General features: G+C 40.2%; 1 protein-coding gene across 1 annotated transcript; it reads right to left on the bottom strand.

The window, feature by feature from the left end:
* Positions 1–210: 210 nt before the first annotated feature.
* LOC147621900 (uncharacterized) lies at positions 211–3034 on the bottom strand. The gene is made up of 6 exons (XM_086822916.1): positions 1910–3034; positions 1703–1770; positions 1349–1526; positions 1132–1248; positions 899–1056; positions 211–627 (listed from the first exon to the last, which is right to left on the bottom strand). The coding sequence occupies exons 1-6, from the start codon at positions 2157–2159 to the stop codon at positions 445–447; spliced, it is 954 nt and encodes a 317-aa protein (XP_086679042.1). The 5' UTR covers positions 2160–3034; the 3' UTR covers positions 211–444.
* Positions 3035–20137: the final 17103 nt, after the last annotated feature.

Here is a 20137-nt window from a genome sequence, read left to right as displayed (position 1 = left end):
TGCAATGAATTGTTATTGCAATCTTCTACAGTTTATATATATTGGTGGTCTTGGGTGAACGGGTGCATTAAAGTCTTGTATAACTAATCTTGGGGTGTTGCATTACCATAGCATGGAGAATTGCATCATTTCTCTCTCTCTCTCTCTTTGTGTGTGTGTGTGTGTGTGAGAGAGAGAGAGAGAGAGAGTAGAATAGAAAGAGGGACACTCTTATAGAAAACCTTAGTTGTTGGTAGACTAGATCTTATTTATGATTATCCATGTACTCGCATAGGAGTGCAGGTACATGAGCATTGGTTATTTGTGATTGGGTAGCTTTGCATACGTACGTGAGGACCCCCTTTCAGACTAGCATAATAGGTGCATAGTAGGTGCACATATTGCTTTCATATTCTTATTTATAGGTACATCGGAACGATCCTCGTGGTGAGCCTAGCTAGTACACTAGGCGATTTGACTACTTTTGTAGGAGCTAGGAGACAAAGTCATTCCGAGAAGCTTGATGTATCCCTGGAAGTCACTTCCCGATCTCGCAATGTCCAAGCGAGAGTCCAATTGTCTGTAGAGCTTTGCATATGCATCTCTGCCCATCCCTTTGTACATCATTCTCACAGGTGCAAGCACTGCCTGCATACAAAAACAGAGGCAGATGTGAATTGGAGTCTTGAAATGGTGGAATGTTGTGAGGACACCAAAAAAAATATGTGGCGCACTTGTTATTTTTGTGTACGCACGTGCATGAGTCATAGATGATATATTATTATACATCCATTTTCTTGAACGATTTGTGTACGTGCGTTCTTGCGGCCATGACAAAAACGTGTGGTTTACATGCGATGCACAACGACTGGGTGGGAGCGAGTCATCATGCAAAGCGGAAAAGTAGAGGATCAGCAACCTGATATGTGGCAGGGAGGAAGCGTGAGAGGCCGAGGCGATCAAAGGCCGAGTCCAGAAACCAGTCGCTGTGGCAAGATGCAAGTACGTGATTGACTAGTATCGTTCCGCGGAGCGTGAAGGGGTTGTACAATCCCTTCAAAATCTCTTGTTTAATAGCTGCACAAAAAGCAATACTCAGCTACGTACTTGGTGATCGGGAGGGTAGATGAAGAAAGAAAGATTGTAACTTACCAGACACAACAAAGTTGGAGAGTGGAAGCTGGGCGCCATCGGCGGCAACTGCCATCAGTTTGTCGCCTACGATCACGTCCTTCGCCTTTTTGTACTCCGGCGTGGCAGCAACATTTCCTGTAGAGAGAGAGAGAGGCAGGTTCCCTTAATGTAACTGTCATTACTATTCCCACACTGCTCCAGAAACCAACAAAAATACACTACTACACGTGCCAACCTCCGAAAATGACGACGAAGTGATCAGGGGTGAGCTCGAGTGTCTTGGTCACGTTTGCATTCTGCAGGCTGCTGAGAGTGAGCACCACAAATTCCGACAAGGTGGAGGCATCCTCATGGCCATGCGCATACACCTCGTCATACTCGATCTCGCCATTCTCATGGATCCACACCGCCACCTGCAAACAGCTTGTGCGACCAAGATTATATTGTTTATCTACATACATAATATCCATGATATTGTTCATATACATACATAACGTACAATAATATAGTAGCGAGAGGACGACCGTGAGGTGGTGTACTACAAATAGAGGGCTTGAGAGAAATAGAGAGCTTGAGAGAAGTCGCTCACCTCGTCACCGATAGCGGCTTCTCCGATGGGCTTCTCAATGCCGCCGCGAGTTAGCACCATGGCTGTGCCTGCAGATCAGAACCGCCGTTATAAGGCCTAGTACGATTCGAATTAGCAGCAGCACACACCACGGCTGCTCTTGTTGCCATGCAAGATCGACCGCAAAAAAATGGACTGCATATGTAGACTAGAGTAGACGCTCATTACCAGGGAAGCAGGATCCACTGCATTTCCCGTATTTACTCTGGCATCCGCTTCCGCAGTGAGCCGAGTCTTTGCCGCAGTAGCCATATTGGCTGCAGCAATTCCCGTTGCCGCAGGACTGGCCATTCGCCCCTGGTCCGCATTGCTGCTGTGCCTTTGCTAATTCATGATTGTGCATTAACACTAGTGCAGCTATGAAGAGGACGTTATACAGGATGCGGGACTTCAACAAGCTGTATGCTGAGCGTGCCATAGCAGCAAGTGTGTATGTGGGCGCAAGCACCTTGCTTGGTATCTAATTGAGCGAGATCGCCTTGCGTTTTATACAGACTGCCGTAGAGACGTAGGTGGACAAGAAGCTCGCGTTGGAATGTGTCACTGTGGATGGCTTCAATAATGCGAGCAGCTTGTTGGAGGGCCCGATAGCGCACGATTTCAAACGCAGGGTCTTCACGAGGGCCCGAGTCCCGACGCGCACGATCCACAGTGACCCGCGTGGTTGAGAAATTGAAAGCCCAAGTATGAGCACAGTAGTGCAGATCGCGCCGCCCAGATGGAGGAAAGTATGAGCACAGCGCAGTTCAGACGTGCGCGTTGCACGCTTGGTTAAAGCGGCAAACATCATGAGCCATGCCTTACCCATGTGGGTTGTGTTCTACGATAAGTAAATTTAAAAAAGAAATATGTACATGAGAGGGTCTCTCTATAAATATAAATATAGGAAAAAGAGACCCAAAAGTCTACAAAACAAAACATCCAGGTGGGGGTAACAAATTGAAGCCGGCTATATCTCACCCACAACCAGAAGTTGGTCTACTCAGTGCCCTTAGGGGATGTGGGTGGACTAGAGAAATCTACTAGTTCCACAGGGGGAGAGGGAAGAACAAAATCATCCTCCCAAAACATATCCAAACATAGAACTTCATGAACCAAAGATCCCTCCTCCACAATTGGGCACGAGGTTGTATATGAACATCCAACTCCTCCCGTGGCTAGAAAACATTGCCTTGTGTACCAACCAAGAAACACCTCAGGAAGCCATTCAAATTGAGCATCTAGTCGAAGGCAATCAATTGGAAAGAGAAAGTCATCCAAAGGTGCATATTGTCCACAAGCAATCTGCAATTGCTAATATGGTGGTGAGTGGGCTCTTCTCCCGATCATAATCTAGGCACAGGAAGACCAACCTCTTGCTTGATATAAATGTTGGAAATAAGCAACAAAAGAATATTTGAAAACCTTAACGACTGGAACATGCAACTGATCATTATTGAACACATTAGCATTCCTCACACCCCAAATGCATTTGAGCACATGATATCTACAAAGCTACAACAAAAGTGTTTGCTCCATAGAATTGCCCAAATTCAAGCCCATGACAAGCCTCCATGGGTTATTTTCTATGTTTTAAAAAATATCTTGTACAAAAACTCACCACAGAGGAAGGGATCTTTTCTTATTTACATGAAAGAAAGATGTTACTTTGTAGTTGTACTTGATGAAATATGATGTATGCTAGGTTTAGAAAGATGAGATCACTACAACAAACTTATGCATAGAAGATTTATGAATAGAGCTTGCAAGAGCCTATGCATAGAGCTATACCTAAACCCAGCACCCACAAGTGCAATAACGGAAAAAGATGTTGTAAGAAATCAAAAGAAGAAGAGAGCTTACCCCTCTTATGTGAAGCTGAAAGAGAGGATTAGTGCAAGAGCTACAAAACAAAAGAGGCAACAATATAAGAATGCTCTAACAAAAGAGGCAACAACAAAAGAATGCTCTAACAAAATAATGATTAAAGGTTAAAAAAAGAGACAACGTGATATTAGAACATTATTGAAACCTACAATACTGCTTATTAGAACAGCAGGGTGGAAAGTGTCCCTTTTGGAATAGCTTATGAGAACTTTCCACACGCTTCTCACTATTAAATCCAAAGGAAACTTCTATTTTACAAGAGAGTGATAATGAAAAGATTGAGGGCCTCCTCTCCACCATAACTACCTACTCACAGGGATAACCACTCCTAACTTGACTTAACCAGCATTCTAGATGCTCTACAATAATGCCCCATCACTCTATGCATAAGCCTAAACCCTAAACTCCACACCCAAGGGTGAAAAAAACATAAGGGTGCATATGAATAATAGAGATTGCCTTGACAATGTCAAGCCAAAGGAGAGGACAACAATGTAAGACCTACAAAACATAACATGAGAAAAAGTGATTAGTTACATATTTAAACTTCATGCATGCATTGAACTACACATTAGGCTTATGTATAAGCATATGTATAACCTTATGTATAGGGTTATGCTTAAGGCTTATGTACAAGGCTTATGCATAAGCGTTAAGCCCTATGTATAAGACTAAAGCCTTAAGCATAGGCTTATGTGTAAGCCTTAGGCCTTCTGCATATGACTTAAGGCTAATGCATAGGCCTTAATCATAGGCTTATTCATAAGCCTTGTGCATAGGGCTTAAGGCTTACGCATAAGCCTTAAGCATAGACTTACGCATAAGCCTTAAGCATAGGCTTATGCATAAGCCTTAACCATAAGCATAGGCTTATGCATAGGGCTTAAGGCTGAAGCATATGCTTATGCATAAGCCTTAAGCCTTAAGCATCGGCTTATGTGCATAATCCTTAACCACCATAAGCATAGGACTTATGTATAGGCTTATGCATAAGGTTTAAGCATATGCTTATGCATTAGCACAGGGCTTATACATAGGGATTATAGATAGGCTTATGCATAAGCCTTAACCATAAGGCTTATGCAAGCTCTATGCATGTAGTCTTATGCATAGAGCTCTATGCATAAGATTAAAGCATATATAATATTTACACATAAACTTTAAGATCTATACATAATATTAAAGCATGCATTATGCTTTGTGCATAAAGCTTGTATACTCTTTTTTTCTTATAAATGTGTTACTAATAACTTGTTTTAATGTTATGTTTTATAGGTCTTGAATTGTTGTCCCCTCATTTGACAATAAAGATGTAAGCTCTCTTATTCATATAATCGTTTATGCAAGCTCATGTTTATTACACCCTTTGGGTGTCGGGTTTAGGGATTAGCGTAGTCAATAAATCTTTATGTATAAGTGTTTATGCATAAGCCTTATGCGTAAGGCTCTAAGCAAAGAGCTTTATGCATAACGATTTATGCGTAGAGCTTATGCGTAGAGCTTTATGCATAACGATTTATGCGTAGAGCTTATGCATAGAGCTTTATGCAAGCCTTATGCATAGTTCTTATGTATATGGCTTTATGCATACGATTTAGGGATCAGCGTAGTCAATAAATCTTTATGTATAAGTGTTTATGCATAAGCCTTATGCGTAAGGCTCTAAGCAAAGAACTTTATGCATAAGATTTATGCGTAGAGCTTATGCATAGAGCTTTATGCAAGCCTTATGCATAGTTCTTATGTATATGGCTTTATGCGTAGAGCTTATGCATAGAGCTTTATGCAAGCCTTATTCATAGTTCTTATGTATATGGCTTTATGCATAAGATTTAAGGCATAGAGGCTCTATGCATAAAGTTTATGTATAGATATCTATGCATAAGGCTTTATGCGCAGAGCTTAATGCACGTATAAAACATATAGATTATGCATGAGGCTCTATGCATACAGTTTATGCATAGTTCTTTATGCAAACTTTATGCATAAGGCTTATGCACTGAGTTTTATGCATAAGCCTTAATTTAAGCATAGAGCTTTATGCATATGGATTTATCCATAAGCCTTATGCATAGAGCATAGAGTTTAATGCATGCATAAATCACAGAGCCTTATGCTATTAAAACTTTATTTAATATTTAAGCATTTTGTGTTATGTAGGTGAAAAAGGTTTATCTTATACACATATGATGACTCAAGTATGTCGAGGATTTAGCGATCTCGAATCCATTAGCATTAGTCATTAGTGGATAAATGTTATATGCACCTTAGGGATAGAGGGCCTAAGGTCATAAGGTCTACAATCATCATGATTAGCCAATTTGGCATTGTAGGTAGCACCCTTGATGGTGGAGTCACTTTATGGTAAGTCTGGTGAGACAATCAGGGAAAGGAGGAGACATCCTAGGGAGCTTAAGTGCTTCCCTCTAGAAACCCTATATAAACAGGTCCCTACACTCTTTGTGAATGATGGGAGGAGCCTTTGTTGGCAATATACTTGGTGGATCTTTTCTCGACAGAAGGATATCTTCTCTTGCAGTAAGGTGATCTTTTGGTATTCATTGTTTATCATTTCCCTTCATGGTGCTTATGTGTTAGTCCTTTATATGCTAAGTGCATCAATTCACATATCGCATTAGCATTGTGTATATTTATTGATGAGTTTTTTTATGATTTATAATGTAAGTGATTAACCATCATTAGAATTGCATTCTCATCTCCTATTTCTTAACGTGGTATTAGAGATCCTTTCTATGGGAGTGTGCTCTTTCATGTGTTGAGAGGACATATCTTTGTGTTGTGGGTTTTCTACATTGTTTTTCTCTTGTCATTTGTGGGAAAGTGGTGAGAGTTTTAACATTTCATGTATTTCTTGCATTGGTTGCAAAGTAAAGGCTAATCATTTGCATTTGTTACTTCATTACATTTGTTGCGTCATTAGTTTGCATGCTCGAGTAGCAAAGAGTACAACCATATTTTAGGAGTGATTTTTTTTTTAAATCCTAAATACATCATTATATAGCTTAATAAAGTGGCATTGTTAAGTTTGAGAGAGGCGATTTATAAACTAGGGTCACGCTATTGTGCGTGTGATCAAGTCTTTGTGAGAAGAGTGAAAAGTGGAGCAGCTTAAAGAATTTTCTCAAGGAATTGAAAAGAGAAGAAGGACTTCATCTAATTTAGCTCATACAACTACATTAAAAGGTGGTGAAACTACAAGAAGCAACAAAAAAAAGATGTCGAAAGTGGAGGTATAAGTAATCTGTTTACTAAGTGCAAAAACAATGCAGAAAAATCAATCTCTATGAGTGCAAAAAATGAGTCTATTTTGAGGATAAAATTGAGGTCAATTTATTCCAAATCACCTTGGATTTGTTAGGGTAGTAATAGCCCAACTCACAACGCTCAAGCCTAGCAATATTACCCCTAGTTAATTTGCATTATAGTTGTACAAATCGACATCTTCCAACCCATTAACTAGCTCGGGAGGTGCACTGCTGCTAAGATACCCTATGTATCATGTGCTTTCAAAGGGTATTTACAAAACCCCTACCTTGTGCATTTTTCATGAATAAAATGACTCCTTTTTCTTTATGTAATTATGGGTTTTTTTTCAAAATTGATTAAAAACCACTTCTATAAATGTATTTATGTAAATTAACCTTTAATTTTTGAATTAAAAAACCCCTTCAATTAGCTCACGTGGTATACTTACATTGAGCCCCCCGAGTTAACCAGGTGGGAGTATCAAGGAGAAGAAAATCTCAGTTTTTGGTGGCTTTCATTAGCCTTGCACTATAGCATAGTCCATGAACTTCCACAAGGATTTTGTAATACTATGTGTGGTGAACTGGCTTAGAAACAAATCTGACCAAAAAGCCATTTATGTGAACATATTGAAGTATTTCTGCAAATAAACTCTGCTGTGCTCTTCTATAGAAACCAAGAGTTAATTAGACCACTAATTAATCCCAAATTAGATGGTAATCAATGAAATATTCAAGGGTTCCCTCTAGCTCAGAGATAACAGCCAAACTACTTCACCAAACAACATGCATTTCTCCTTGGATTGAGGAAGAAATTGGCATCCACCACTTGATCACTTTCCTCCTCATTTTTAGGAGGAAAAGATTTTTTAAAATTACCTTAGTGGTTAAAGGTTTATAAAGACTAAGGTTGAAATCATTTGACATTGCGTGAGCATCACATCCTTGGCTTAGTTTCACCATCCTAAGTGGAAATATGTATGCATGTCTTTGTGACAACATGTAACATGCTCTCAGTCTATAAAGAGCACATTACAACTTCTGAGTGAAGAGAGTATATCATGCCTAGTTTCATTCACACTCCAACCAAGACACAACTCAAAGAATCCAAAGATTCTCATAAAATTGAAAGATCAAAGACACTACCCCAATACTACCACCTTGCACAATCCCTTAAATTCTCAGAACTTATGTGTACTCTAATGCATTTATTTGGGGAAGATCAATTCTGACTCTGTTGTGTGTGAGTTTCACTTTGTGTGCATATGGATAGAGTTTATCTTATTGGGCCCCTCTGTGTGAGAGATCATATAATGTACAAGGATCCTGTTTTACTGGATAAAGGATCTCACTTTATCAACATGTGTGAGTTGAGATAGTGTTGAACTATGTCTAGTTCATCAAGTCATCACTATGGACACTCCTTAGAGAAATCTGAGAGGTTTGATGGTTCAAAATACCATACATGGAGGATCAAAAATGCAAATGGGATTGGTATATTGGGAACTCTGGGCCATAGACAATGTCATAGAGAGAAATCCTTCCAGGCATCCTGACAGTATCACTAAGTGGACGAGCAATGAATCAAAGGCAAATGGTATTGGTAGATCGAGAACTCTGGGCCATAGTGGCATAGAGAGAAAGCCTTTGAGGGATCTTGACAGTGTCACTAAGTGGATGAGAAACGACTCAAAGTCATTATCATTTATTATCTATGGGTTAGAGGAAAACCAGATTAATCAAGTGAGCTCCTCTAAGATCTCTCATGAAGCATGGACTCATCTTAGATCCATAATTGGCCAAGTCAATGCAGTAGTACGGATGTTTCTTTGAAAGAATATCTACATGCTAGAAATGGATGACAAGTGGGTAACCATGTGAACAATGTAAGGAGTTTAATAGATCAACTCAATGGAGCAGGGTTTACCATTGATGAAGAGGAAGCAGTCTTCATCTTACTTGCCAACAACATGCCTAATGTCTAAGAGCAATGTGTGTTTGCTCTAGTAGACAACAAAACCAACATGACCTTGGCATCAGGTTGCCTCATCCTTGATCCTTGAAGAAACAAGAATGGAAGCCAAGAAGACTTCCAAGGAGTCCACATCATAGGATGAAGTGGAATCGGCTCTCATCATGGATGAGAAGATGAAGAAGCACTACAAGGGATCGGGCTCATACCCACGCTCCTAGCTGCTAAAAATGACTTGTGAAAAAAAGTAGCGAGCCCGTGTATCAGCGCGTGTATCATCGCGGCAAGAGACATGCATGTAAAAGCACGTGTATAGGGCCTCGCAGACGCGCTCATACACGGGTGTATACACGCATTCTGTTCAGTTCAGATGTACTCAGACGCATTGATACATGCATCTATACACGCGTTTTTTTAATTTAGATGCGCTTATACACGCGTAATTGTTAGTTTTGACGCGTTTATACATGCGTATTTTACAGAGTATCCGCGTATATACACGCGATTTTTAGCAGATCAAACGCGTTTATACACGCGAACAGAGAGCAAAAAAAAATCCAGAGAGTGCTATTCCAGCATTCCAACACCCAATAACACTCTCTGATTATTTTTTTTTGTGCATTAGACCATCCACGAAGAACATATGCACGAGGGAAATTAAGACAAGAATGACATGAATGCATACATTGTCAATACACGATTCAAGACAGACATGAATGTAATACTATCGATTCACGATTCAATATTACTATCAAAATTTCACACATATATACAAGGGAGTCCATATCTCGAAGTAGCCCATGGCTTCAGTTTACAAAAAAATATATACAACCACATCCTCAATATGGAATGTGATACTATAAGTCTGAGTACTACTCAGACCCAGATGATGACTCGGTGCTCCCTCCATGCTCAGATGAGCTCACATCGGTCGGAATGTCTGATGAGTAGTGCTCACGTCCACCCTCTGCAGTGGCGGCGGCGGGTGGATCTTCAGCAGCTTATGCCTGTTCAAGTAATATATAGTATATAAGTGTATATATATGTAATTCAATAAACCAAAATCATTCGTTTAGAATTTTCAAGTACCTGTCGACTGTATGGTCTCATGGCCATCTCAAACTGCGCGTCCGTAATACGTCCCTCGGCTCTGAAGATGGCCCACGTGTCACGTCTGCTATGCCGGCGAGCATACGCAGTATCGTGGGTTGTGGGCTTCCTCCCCGTAACTCGTCGCTGTATCATAATCAACACAATTTGTAAGATTAAAACAATCATAGAATCAATGAATTAAGTAAACAATCAAATAAAGTGGCAAGATACTTACGAACTCTGCCTCCCATGACTCGACGCCGCCAGATCCGAAATGCGAAGATCCAATGGTCTCCATCTGGATCCGTCGTGCCTCCACATGTTGCCTGCTCTTCACGCCACCCTCTGCTCGTTTCTTTGCCTCCTTCCACTCGCGTTTGTGCACAGTGGTAGGTTTCTCGGCAGGATAGCCACCCGCAGCTACATTTAGCCGGTCATCGTACGCGAGTTTTTTAAGGTGAGATCTTTTATTACTTAAGATCTCCCTTATTCGCGTCCTTCCCCATACATCCGAGAATGTAGCATGTGGGGGATTGGGGTACCGACTATGTACAGCCTCTATCACCTCCCCAACTAATCGGCTATTTTGATCTTTAAATTTAATAAAACAATTTCTATATGAGTTTGATACTACCCCACGCATGTACTCCATTTCCCTCCCCCTCGCATCCATCACTATCCCGCCCCTATCTGTCACATCATAGCAGACCACTCTCTCCACCTCTCTCATCTCCTCCTCTTCCGAACTGTCTCCTCTAACTCTTCTCCCTCTATCTCCTCTCTCACCGCGTGCCCTACTACCTCCCCCACCTCCCCCATCTCCCCCACTAAAGCACCCGCCGCATCCTCCACTCCCACTCTTCCTACTGCTGCGGGTGGAGTTATGACTGGGGGATTGTCTACGTGACGGTGGCTGTGAGCCCTGATGTGACGGTGGCTCTGAGGGAGCACATGATGGTGGCTGTGAGGGTGTGCGTGAGTGTGTCTGGGACGAGGTATGTCTCCTCGGTGGACGTGGAAGAGGAGAAGCTGCATGCCGTCTCGTCGGACTCGTAGGCATAGACGGCACTGGAGTGCCCTGGATACTCACGATAGGGGTATAGACACCAGGCAGGGAAGGAGGGGGATGGGCATACATATACTCTGTAAGCTCAACTCGACCAGGATGGCGCCCAAAATGATTCAGCATCTCCATCAGCCAATTGCTGTACGCAAATGGATCGGATGAAGAACCTGGAATATCCATAAAGAACCTGCAAAAATAATCCTCATGTACATCATGGGCTGTCTCTTGACTCACACAAATATCATCATTCAAGTCAGTTGTGTTGCCTGCAAACCATAGAAACAGGAAACGCAGTCTCGTGTATACATCCATGCAGAAACGCGTGTATAAACCCGTCAAAAACCACGTGTATACACCCATCCAGAAACGCGTGTATATCCGCGTGAACATACTCTGCAAACAGGATACACGCGCTTTTACACGCATTTCTACATGCGACCTGCGCCAAAAAAAAATTTTCAAAGGGACTGACCTCCGACAAAGTGTCCTTATAAAAGGTCCACTGTCGCCCCTGTCGGAATCATTCACCCAATCGTGTGCACAGAAGCAAAAGGACGGAGACAAACCCAAAAAGCAAAGAGAAAATAGTATAAACAAATCTGAGGAAGGAGACAAGGCAAAGGACAAACTGACTCACCTCTGAAAAAGTGAGTCTTCTTTCTTACTCGGTTTCCTCCCGTGTGTGCTCCTTCTCTGCTCCCTCCTTGCACTTAGGTTTCGTTTCTGTTGGAAGAGGCGAAAACGAAAGCAGTGTTGATATGTTAGTTCAAAATCTTTATTTGGGGAAGGCGGGCTATTTTTAGTTTAAACAGACCGTCGCATTTAGAAACGCGTGTATCTTCGCATGTATGATAATTTAGCTGCGTTTATACATGCGTTTTGCAGGAATTACCCGCGTTAATACACGCATTTTTTAGGAAATAGCCGCGTTAATACACGCAATTTTTAGGAAATAGCCGCGTCAATACACGCGATTTTTATACTTTCATTAAAAACATATTATGATTTTGTGTTTTCTGGATTGTACATAGGATGTCATCAACCTCTTCAAGCAGATCTGGGGAAGATGAGACAATGTGTCATCGTAATCGCGATGTGTGGTTGGGACAACGGATCAAATGTATGTGTAATCGATGTCAAGGATGCATTGTACGAGCACGTCGAATTACCTTGAATCATATCTCCATGTATGGAGAATGGAATCAAACAGGTTTAGAGGTGAGTAGATGTAAATTGATGGTATTCAAAAGCACCGCATACAGCGTGTGGCCAGTTGTGTTGGTGAATTACAACCTTCCACCATCAATGGCGATCAAGAAGGGACATCTTATGTTATCTCTTCTAATTCCAAGGAAACATAAAGTCAAGCATATGGATGTTTATCTTGAACCGTTGATTGATGAGTTGGAGGAACTATGGAGAGGTGTTGCGGTGGTGGACATTAGTAGGCCTCCCTCCTCTCGACACTTTGACTTAAAAGCAGTGTTGATGTGGACAATGCATGACTTTCCAGGATACAGCGATTGTTCTGGTAAGAATTCTAATTACCTCCCTACTCTAATATTATTGGCTATATATATTAATTATACATATTGACCTTATTATTCTAACTTTTATTTATATTTTAACAGGTTTGAAAACATCGGGTAAACATGCATGTCCTGTTTGTGGCCCTTCGTTAGTACATGAGTATGCTGACGGTTTGTGTAAGACCATATTCGATAATCATCATCGATTTCTCCCCTCAGATCATCCTAAATATGTTGCTAGTAGGAGTTACATTCCTCCACAAACACTTCGTGCAAAAGATTGGAAGCGTATTTGGGAGTCTATAACTATTCTTCCTCTAGATGGCATGAACAGGTATAGTAATGCATTTTCAATCTTGTTTTGTGTAGTCTCTAATTGGATTAAAGGTCACATAGAGCAATCCTTTGTGTAGGTACTCCATTTTTTTTCGGCTGCCATATTGGACCCATCTTAAGATCAACCATCTTCTTGATCCCATGCACATCTTCAAGAATGTGGGATCTAGTATTTGGGAACATATTATTGGTAAATGAGACAATGTTAGCGTACGTGAGGACTTGCGGGTCGTAGGACGTATGCATCAAGCTTGGCCACGAGAGGTGGGTAGGCACGTTCGTCTTCCGCCTGCACCATGGATTATATCAAAGAAAGAGGAGAAGCAGGTAAAGCAGGCCATCACCACTTTGCGTACTCGCACTGGATACATGAGATCATTGAAGGGAGCCTTTACAGCCACTAAGAAAAGAGGCGTTGAGCAACTATATGGGTTGAAGTCCCACGATTGGCACAAGATGCTTCAAGTAAGTGTTTTCCAAGTCTTGTACGTTGAAATTAAATTTTGTAATGCCATAAACCATACATACATGTGCTCTTATGTGCGCAGTTCATACTACCTACTAGCATCGACCATTGTGCAAATAAGAGTTTGAAAAAATGTATTTATAAGATGGGCAAGCTTGTGAGATATGTAAAACCCATGTCAGATCACCCTTCATTATACCTTGCAAATAGAATGTGCATGAGGTATAACGTACTATTTATTTATTTTTCAGATATGTTAGTTCCAAAGCAATCGATCCAGCCACGTTGGATGATGCGCGTATTATGGTAGTGGAGGTGGTTTGTTTGGTAGAGGAGACTTTTTCGCGAACCATTCTCACAAGTCAACTACATCTCATTGTACATTTAGTGGACGAAATCGCTTTATGTGGTACTGTGCATGCACGTTGGATGTTCTTCCTAGAGCGCTTCATGAAGACCTTAAAAGACTTTGTGAGGCAAAGTGCAAGGCCTGAAGGAAGCATGGCCGAGGGTTGGTTGATACAAGAGTCTCTTGTATATATTTCAGAATTTCTTGGTCAGGTGGACAGCTCTTTGCCACGACTATGGAGCAATGAAGAGGACTTGAGGATGACCTCTATTGTGCCTCAAGGAAAAGGACAGAGTAAAGTAATTGACAGAACATTGATTGATGATCTCAATTTCACTTGTATCCTTAATAGTGATGTGATGAGCAGATGGGTTACAAGATATGAGGATGCAAAGACAAAAAGGCAAGCAGAAAGAGCTCTCTTTTGGAGGCAACATGGCTCTCGGAAGGCGTACCCTAAGCATCTAGCAACACTTCCGAATGATATCCATGTTGACTGGTTGCATGAGGAAATGGAGAGAGCAGAGAGCTACGACGGGCTGCATATCACGGCGGAAGAATGGGAGTATGCACGAGGATGCATGTTAAAGGTACATAGAACTAATGTTTTGCATTAGTTGTAAGTGATTTGCTTTTAATATTTATTCACATTGCTTACACAAATATTGCTTCTATTTTGGTCCAGTGCACTATGTTCAATGCTATATGGTGTGAAGGCAAGCATTTTCAAACACAAAGAATTGATGAAAAGAGAAATACACAAGATTGCGGTGTCATTAGTAGCTTTGAGGGAGCTAATGGAAAAATGGATGATTATTGTGGCATAATCCAAGACATATTTAGGCTTGACTTTCGTCTCTTCTTTGTGTATGTTTTGGATGTCAAATGCAAATGAACGTGGTGGAAAAAGAGCCTGATGCAACGATAAAACGCCATGCAAGTGGCTATGTAACTATTGACTCTACAAAGTTAAAAGAGCCTGATGCAACGATAAAACGCCATGCAAGTGGCTATGTAACTATTGACTCTACAAAGTTTTGGCAAACGAAGAAAGATAGGCTCGTATTGCCACAACAATGTGAGCAGGTATGCATTTTTTTACTAATGTGTTTCATGTACATATATATCTAAGCTCGCGTACCCCTTGACTTTTGATATGCTAATTAATTACTGTACTATGTGTATTTGAGTAGGTTATCTATCTACCAATGGTGCATGACATTAAATGGTGGTACGTCATCCCTATTGCACCACGTTCCAAAGTGATGTATAATACATTCACTGATATGGAGCATATGGAGGATGTAACAAGCCGCAATGAAGATGATGTCGAACATGCCAATGAAGATGTTGTGATCGATGATCAAGAAATAAGAGATGATCATGATAATGAGGATGAGCGTGCCATTTCTCATGATCATGAGAATGACCCTACCATTGAGGATGATGGTGATGTTGATGAGGATGATCAGGACATCGATACCATTATCAATGGAGTACAGAATATCGATAGTGGAATAAATTTAATCGTAGCCTTACAAATTGATCAAATGGATATTGATGTTGATCGTTTGGCAAGGATGGATCTTATTGAAGATGAGATCGAACCCTAACCAATCCGTCACTGTACGTTCTAAATTGATGACATTTCTATCATCTCATATGCATGATTTATTTTTGAATATATTTCATTGTTGTAAATGCATGTAGTGGGATTGTGTAATGATGTATACTGTAATGTACTATGAGATGGTTTAAAGAAAATAGTTCTTAATTTTGTAAAGGAATTCAGTTTTTCTTCAGTTTTTCTTTACCATGCGTGTATTAATCCGTGTGTGGTGGCGTGTATTAATCCGTGTATGATAGCGTGTATTAATCCGTGTATGGTAGCGTGTATAGATGCGTGTATTGCTGCATGTATATAAACGCGTTTATACACGCGTTGATAAATGCAAATATACACGCGAACTTAAATGATAAAATACACGCGCTCGATTCTATTCAAATACAAGCGCGACCATACACGCGCTCGTAATTTATCGCATGTATGAAACGCGTGTATGGCAGCATTGTCTTGTAGTGAAGTTTCTCAGGACTTGTTATTACTGCAAGAATAAAGGGACATGAAGCCAAAGTGTGTTTCCAAAAGAAGTGGGATGAGGAGAACGAGAAGAAACAAGATAAGAAACCTAGAGTAGTCATCATGAGGCCAATGTGGCCACCACTGATACACTTTTCTAAAGCTTGTGATACTTATAGAGTTTGTGTGGCATTCATTTTATCATAGTGATGCCTTAGTGAATCTTTATCTTAGTGGTAGATCTAATCCAAGCACACCCTGCATGGTATGGATGCTTGATCAAGAAGGTGTTGGGATTTTAGTGATCTAGCATCCATTAGTATTAGTCCTTTGTGGATAAATGTTATGTGCACATTAGGGATACAATTCTAAGGTCATAAGGTCTCCAATTACCACGATTAACTAGTGTAGGCATGGTAGGTATCACCCTTGATGGTAGAGTCACTTTATGGTGAGTTTGGTGAGACAATCAGGGGAAGGTGGAGACATCCGGGAGATTATGCACTTCCCTCTAGAAACCCTTTATAAAAAGGCCCCTACACTCATTGTTGTGAGTGATGAGAGGAGCCTTTGTAATTTCTTGGCAATATACTTTGTGAATCCTTTGTGGGCATAAGGCTAGCTTCTTTTGCATTAAGATAATCTTGTGCTATTCATTGTTTATCATTTCCCTTCATGGTGTTTATGTGTTGGTCCTTCATATGCTAAGTGCATCTATTCACATATCACATTAGCATTGTGTATGTGTATTGATGAGCTTGTTTATGCTTCATAATCTAAGTGATTAATCATCATTACCACTACATTCTCATATCCTATTTCTTAACAGAGTACCCCGAGCGTCATCTCTTGAGGTAAACTCCAATGCTCTTGTTCTTCTCATTTATATTTATTGCACCCTTGGGTATTGGGGTTTTAATTTTTATATGCATTTTTTTAGAGCTTCTACATAGAGCTTTATGCATAAGGCTTTATGCGTATAGCCATGTGCGGCTAGAGCCACATATAGTTTGCCCCAAAAAACATTATTTAAACTTTTTTTAAGACACACTTAAAACACAAAAAAAAATTTATAAAACAACAATGTCATGGTTTTTATTAATTTCAAATTATATACAAAGTTGCAAAATACTAAAAGTGTTTATGTCCCAAAAATGAATAAATACAAAGGCACTAATTAAATTAATTCATTGTGTTTGTTTGTGCATCTTCATCTTTATCTTCCCCTACATCTTCACCACATGCACCACCACCTTCATCAATCACCGTCACTTTCAACATTCTCATCTTCCAGCTGTGTTAAAAGAAAATACAATGCAAACATGTTAGCTACAAGTAAAATAATTATAAATCAAGTTTAGAGTCTCACAAGTTGCCCTGTTGAACTCCTTGGATATCTATTTTGGTGATCAATCCTTGGCGTCTAGAGCCACTCCCAAGCGTGCCCTTCATTGTGGTGTTTGCGGGGGTGAGCTGTTACTCTTTCCTACATGCATTTCAACATACATGACATATGAAAAGGGTAACGATGACACATGAAGTAAAGTTAGTAAAAAATGGCAAAGTTACTAAAAAATGGTAACATGATGACACATGAAGTAAAGTTAGTAAAAAATGGCAAGGAGAAAACTTAAAAATCATGCGAGCTAGCTTGCTTTTCCTCTGGATCCATACTTCATTGCACCAAAGTTCAACACTTGACTCGCATGTGTCGCGTTCTGTTGAGGGTATTGAGTACCCTTCCTTCCTTTCTTCTTTAACTTCTTCTAGTCCTCCTTAATGGTGCAATTGGCAGGAATTTGTTTTCCCTCTTTTGCGTACCTCCTTTCTCGAGACCTCCTATTATTGAGGATCTTAAAATTGTAATTCCTCACCCACTCACATCGAAAAAATATGTGTGTGTGGTGGTGGGTTTGGAAATCGCTCATGCATGCACTACACTACATACATGAAGTATTATCTTTCTATTTAACCCACAGTTTGAAGTCATCCTTATAGATTTGGTTGACTGAATAACAAAAGGTATAATAACAAAAGGGGGTTTGGTTGACTAAATAACAAAAGGTATAATAATCTCTCCATCCCGTGTCATCCATATAAGGCATTCCCTACTTATTTAGGTAATATTAAATCATCCCACCCTCCCCGGGCCTGTTGCATGCTATATAGCCAAAGGTGACCATGCACCTCCCCTAAAGCATCTGCGGCACCCACCTCCCCCACTACTTGATCTCACCGATAGCTCTAAGAAGCCCTGGAACTATCACCACCTGAGTGGAATCATGAGCATGCCGCATGTTGGGGAGATGGCACCGTGGATGGAATAGGAGTGCGCTAAGAACTAGGAGGAGCTAAAGGGCCAAGAGTAGGGAAAGTAGAAGTGAGAGGGGTAGGGAAGGTGGTGGGAAGCATGGATGTGGGGGACTATGGGATAGCTCCCACATGTCAGGCACATAATAGGGGGCGGGAGATAAGAACAATTGTTGGATCTATATACATCACACCCTAACTTAATCTAGATCTCAACTATATATACAAACTCATAATCAATATGAACTAGTCTTTTGGGAGCGTATATGGTGTAACTCTCTTCCTCTTTCTCTCTCTGAGTCAGTTTGTCCCTATCTCTTCATGTTCGTGTATTTCCAACATGGTATCAAAGCATTATCAATCTTGCTATTGTGAAGAAAAGAGAAAGGAAGTATCAATTGTGCTAATTCCATTCATGTGCATGTTCTATGTTTCATCAATCTCTTATTCATGTTTTGTAGAATTCCAGTGATTAATCTCACTGGCTATTTTTGGGTTAAAACATGAAAAGCATGTAGCACACTGTCAAGTCATGGGTGTTGGCGATCTTATCTTGGCACCCTTTCCTCTACGAGAATATTTCAAGGATTTTTGCATGTTCTAGATCTTTAAAGGAATCTTCTTTCTGTTTCCCGGCTTGTTGATCTTGGTCTTTTTGTTGGTTTTGATCATGCAAAGTGTCGAGTTGAGAAGGATGGGCATACTTTCACAGTAGCTCCTTGACGTGATAATCCGTTTGAGCTCTCTTTGAATGATGGTGTTGCAAATGCTATTATTGCTCCAAGAGATCTTGATTGCAAGTTATGGCATCATTGATTTGTCCATTTGGATTTTGCAAAGCTTCTTGATATTCATCATCGTGATCTCGTCAGAGGTATGGATCTTAAAGCTCATCCTCATATGGACATCTGTGAGTATTGTGCTCTTGGCAAGTATCATTGACAACCTTTTCATATCTCTACCTTTACACATTCACATGCCCTTTTAGATCTCATCCATATGGATATTTGTGGACCTTTTCCTCCCTCCAAATCTCACTATTGTTATTTCATTACCTTCATTGATGATTTTTCTCGTTTCACATATGTTTTTCTCTTGAGGCATAATTCTAAAGCCTTATCCATATTTAAGCAACATAAAAAAGCAGTTGAACTTCATACTAGTGGCTCTATCAAGACTCTACGTAGTGACAATGATGGAAAATATATTTCAAATCTCTTCGATGACTATTGTATTGAACAAGGAATTCATCATCAGTTCACTATTCCATATTCTCCTCAATGAAATGGCAGTACAGAGCATAAGAATCAAACCACTCTTAATGCTATGAGATATGTATTCTTATTCATTCTGGATTATCTAGGAGCTTTTGGGTGAAGCAGTTCATATAGAAGTCTTTGTTCAAAATCATCTTCCCACAATTGCACCTGCTGGTAAGATTCCCATTACAGTTTAGATAGGGAAAACTCCTTCTGTATCACATTTTTGTACCTTTAGATACATTGCATATATTCGCATGCCAAAAGAAACACGACAAAATTTGGATCCTCCTAGTTTGAAATTTATATTTTTTGGATATTCTGATATTTCTAAAGGATATAAATTTTGTGATCCTACTTCTCAAAAAATCATCATGAGTCATGATGCTCTATTCGATGAACGTTCGATGGGAGGTACATGGTCTAGTAAGGATTCTGATGATACACAATCCTTACTCACTGCTTTTTCTTTTTTATTTGATAATCATTGTATCTCTTAAGATGTTTTGTAGCCTTCTTCTCCTATGAAGGATTTTGAAGGCCCTACGAAGGATTCTAGTGATAATCTTGATATATACATTGATCTTCCCATTGATATTGACCATGGTTCAAATCATGTCTATGATGACAATTTTGATGATGCTATTAATGTTTATGAAGATCTAGCAACCTATACAGAAGTTATCTCTTCTCCACAACAAAAGGATCACTAGCAAGAGGTTATGCAAGCCGAATATGATTCTTTGATTTCCAAAGGTACATGGGTTCTTATACTGATTTGCCTCCTGATCATGTTCCTATTAAG

Source organism: Cibotium barometz, chromosome 29, assembly GCF_041138505.1.
Source record: "Cibotium barometz isolate CiBa-2024 chromosome 29, ASM4113850v1, whole genome shotgun sequence".
In the NCBI taxonomy this organism is placed as follows: Eukaryota; Viridiplantae; Streptophyta; class Polypodiopsida; order Cyatheales; family Cibotiaceae; genus Cibotium; species Cibotium barometz.
The sequence above is the reverse complement of the archived record's forward strand: the minus strand, read 5'-3'. Positions and strand labels throughout refer to the sequence as shown.

What these genes read in the sequence shown, in the direction of transcription:
- LOC147621900 (XM_086822916.1), bottom strand. Translation starts at nt 2,159, where the DNA reads ATGGCACGCTCAGCATACAGCTTGTTGAAGTCCCGCATCCTGTATAAC. An exon ending in CTTCGTCGTCATTTTCGGAG is followed by an intron (nt 1,249 to 1,348) that starts GTTGGCACGTGT and finishes CTCTCTCTACAG; the next exon opens with GAAATGTTGCTGCCACGCCG. An exon ending in TCCTCCCTGCCACATATCAG is followed by an intron (nt 628 to 898) that starts GTTGCTGATCCT and finishes TTTTGTATGCAG; the next exon opens with GCAGTGCTTGCACCTGTGAG.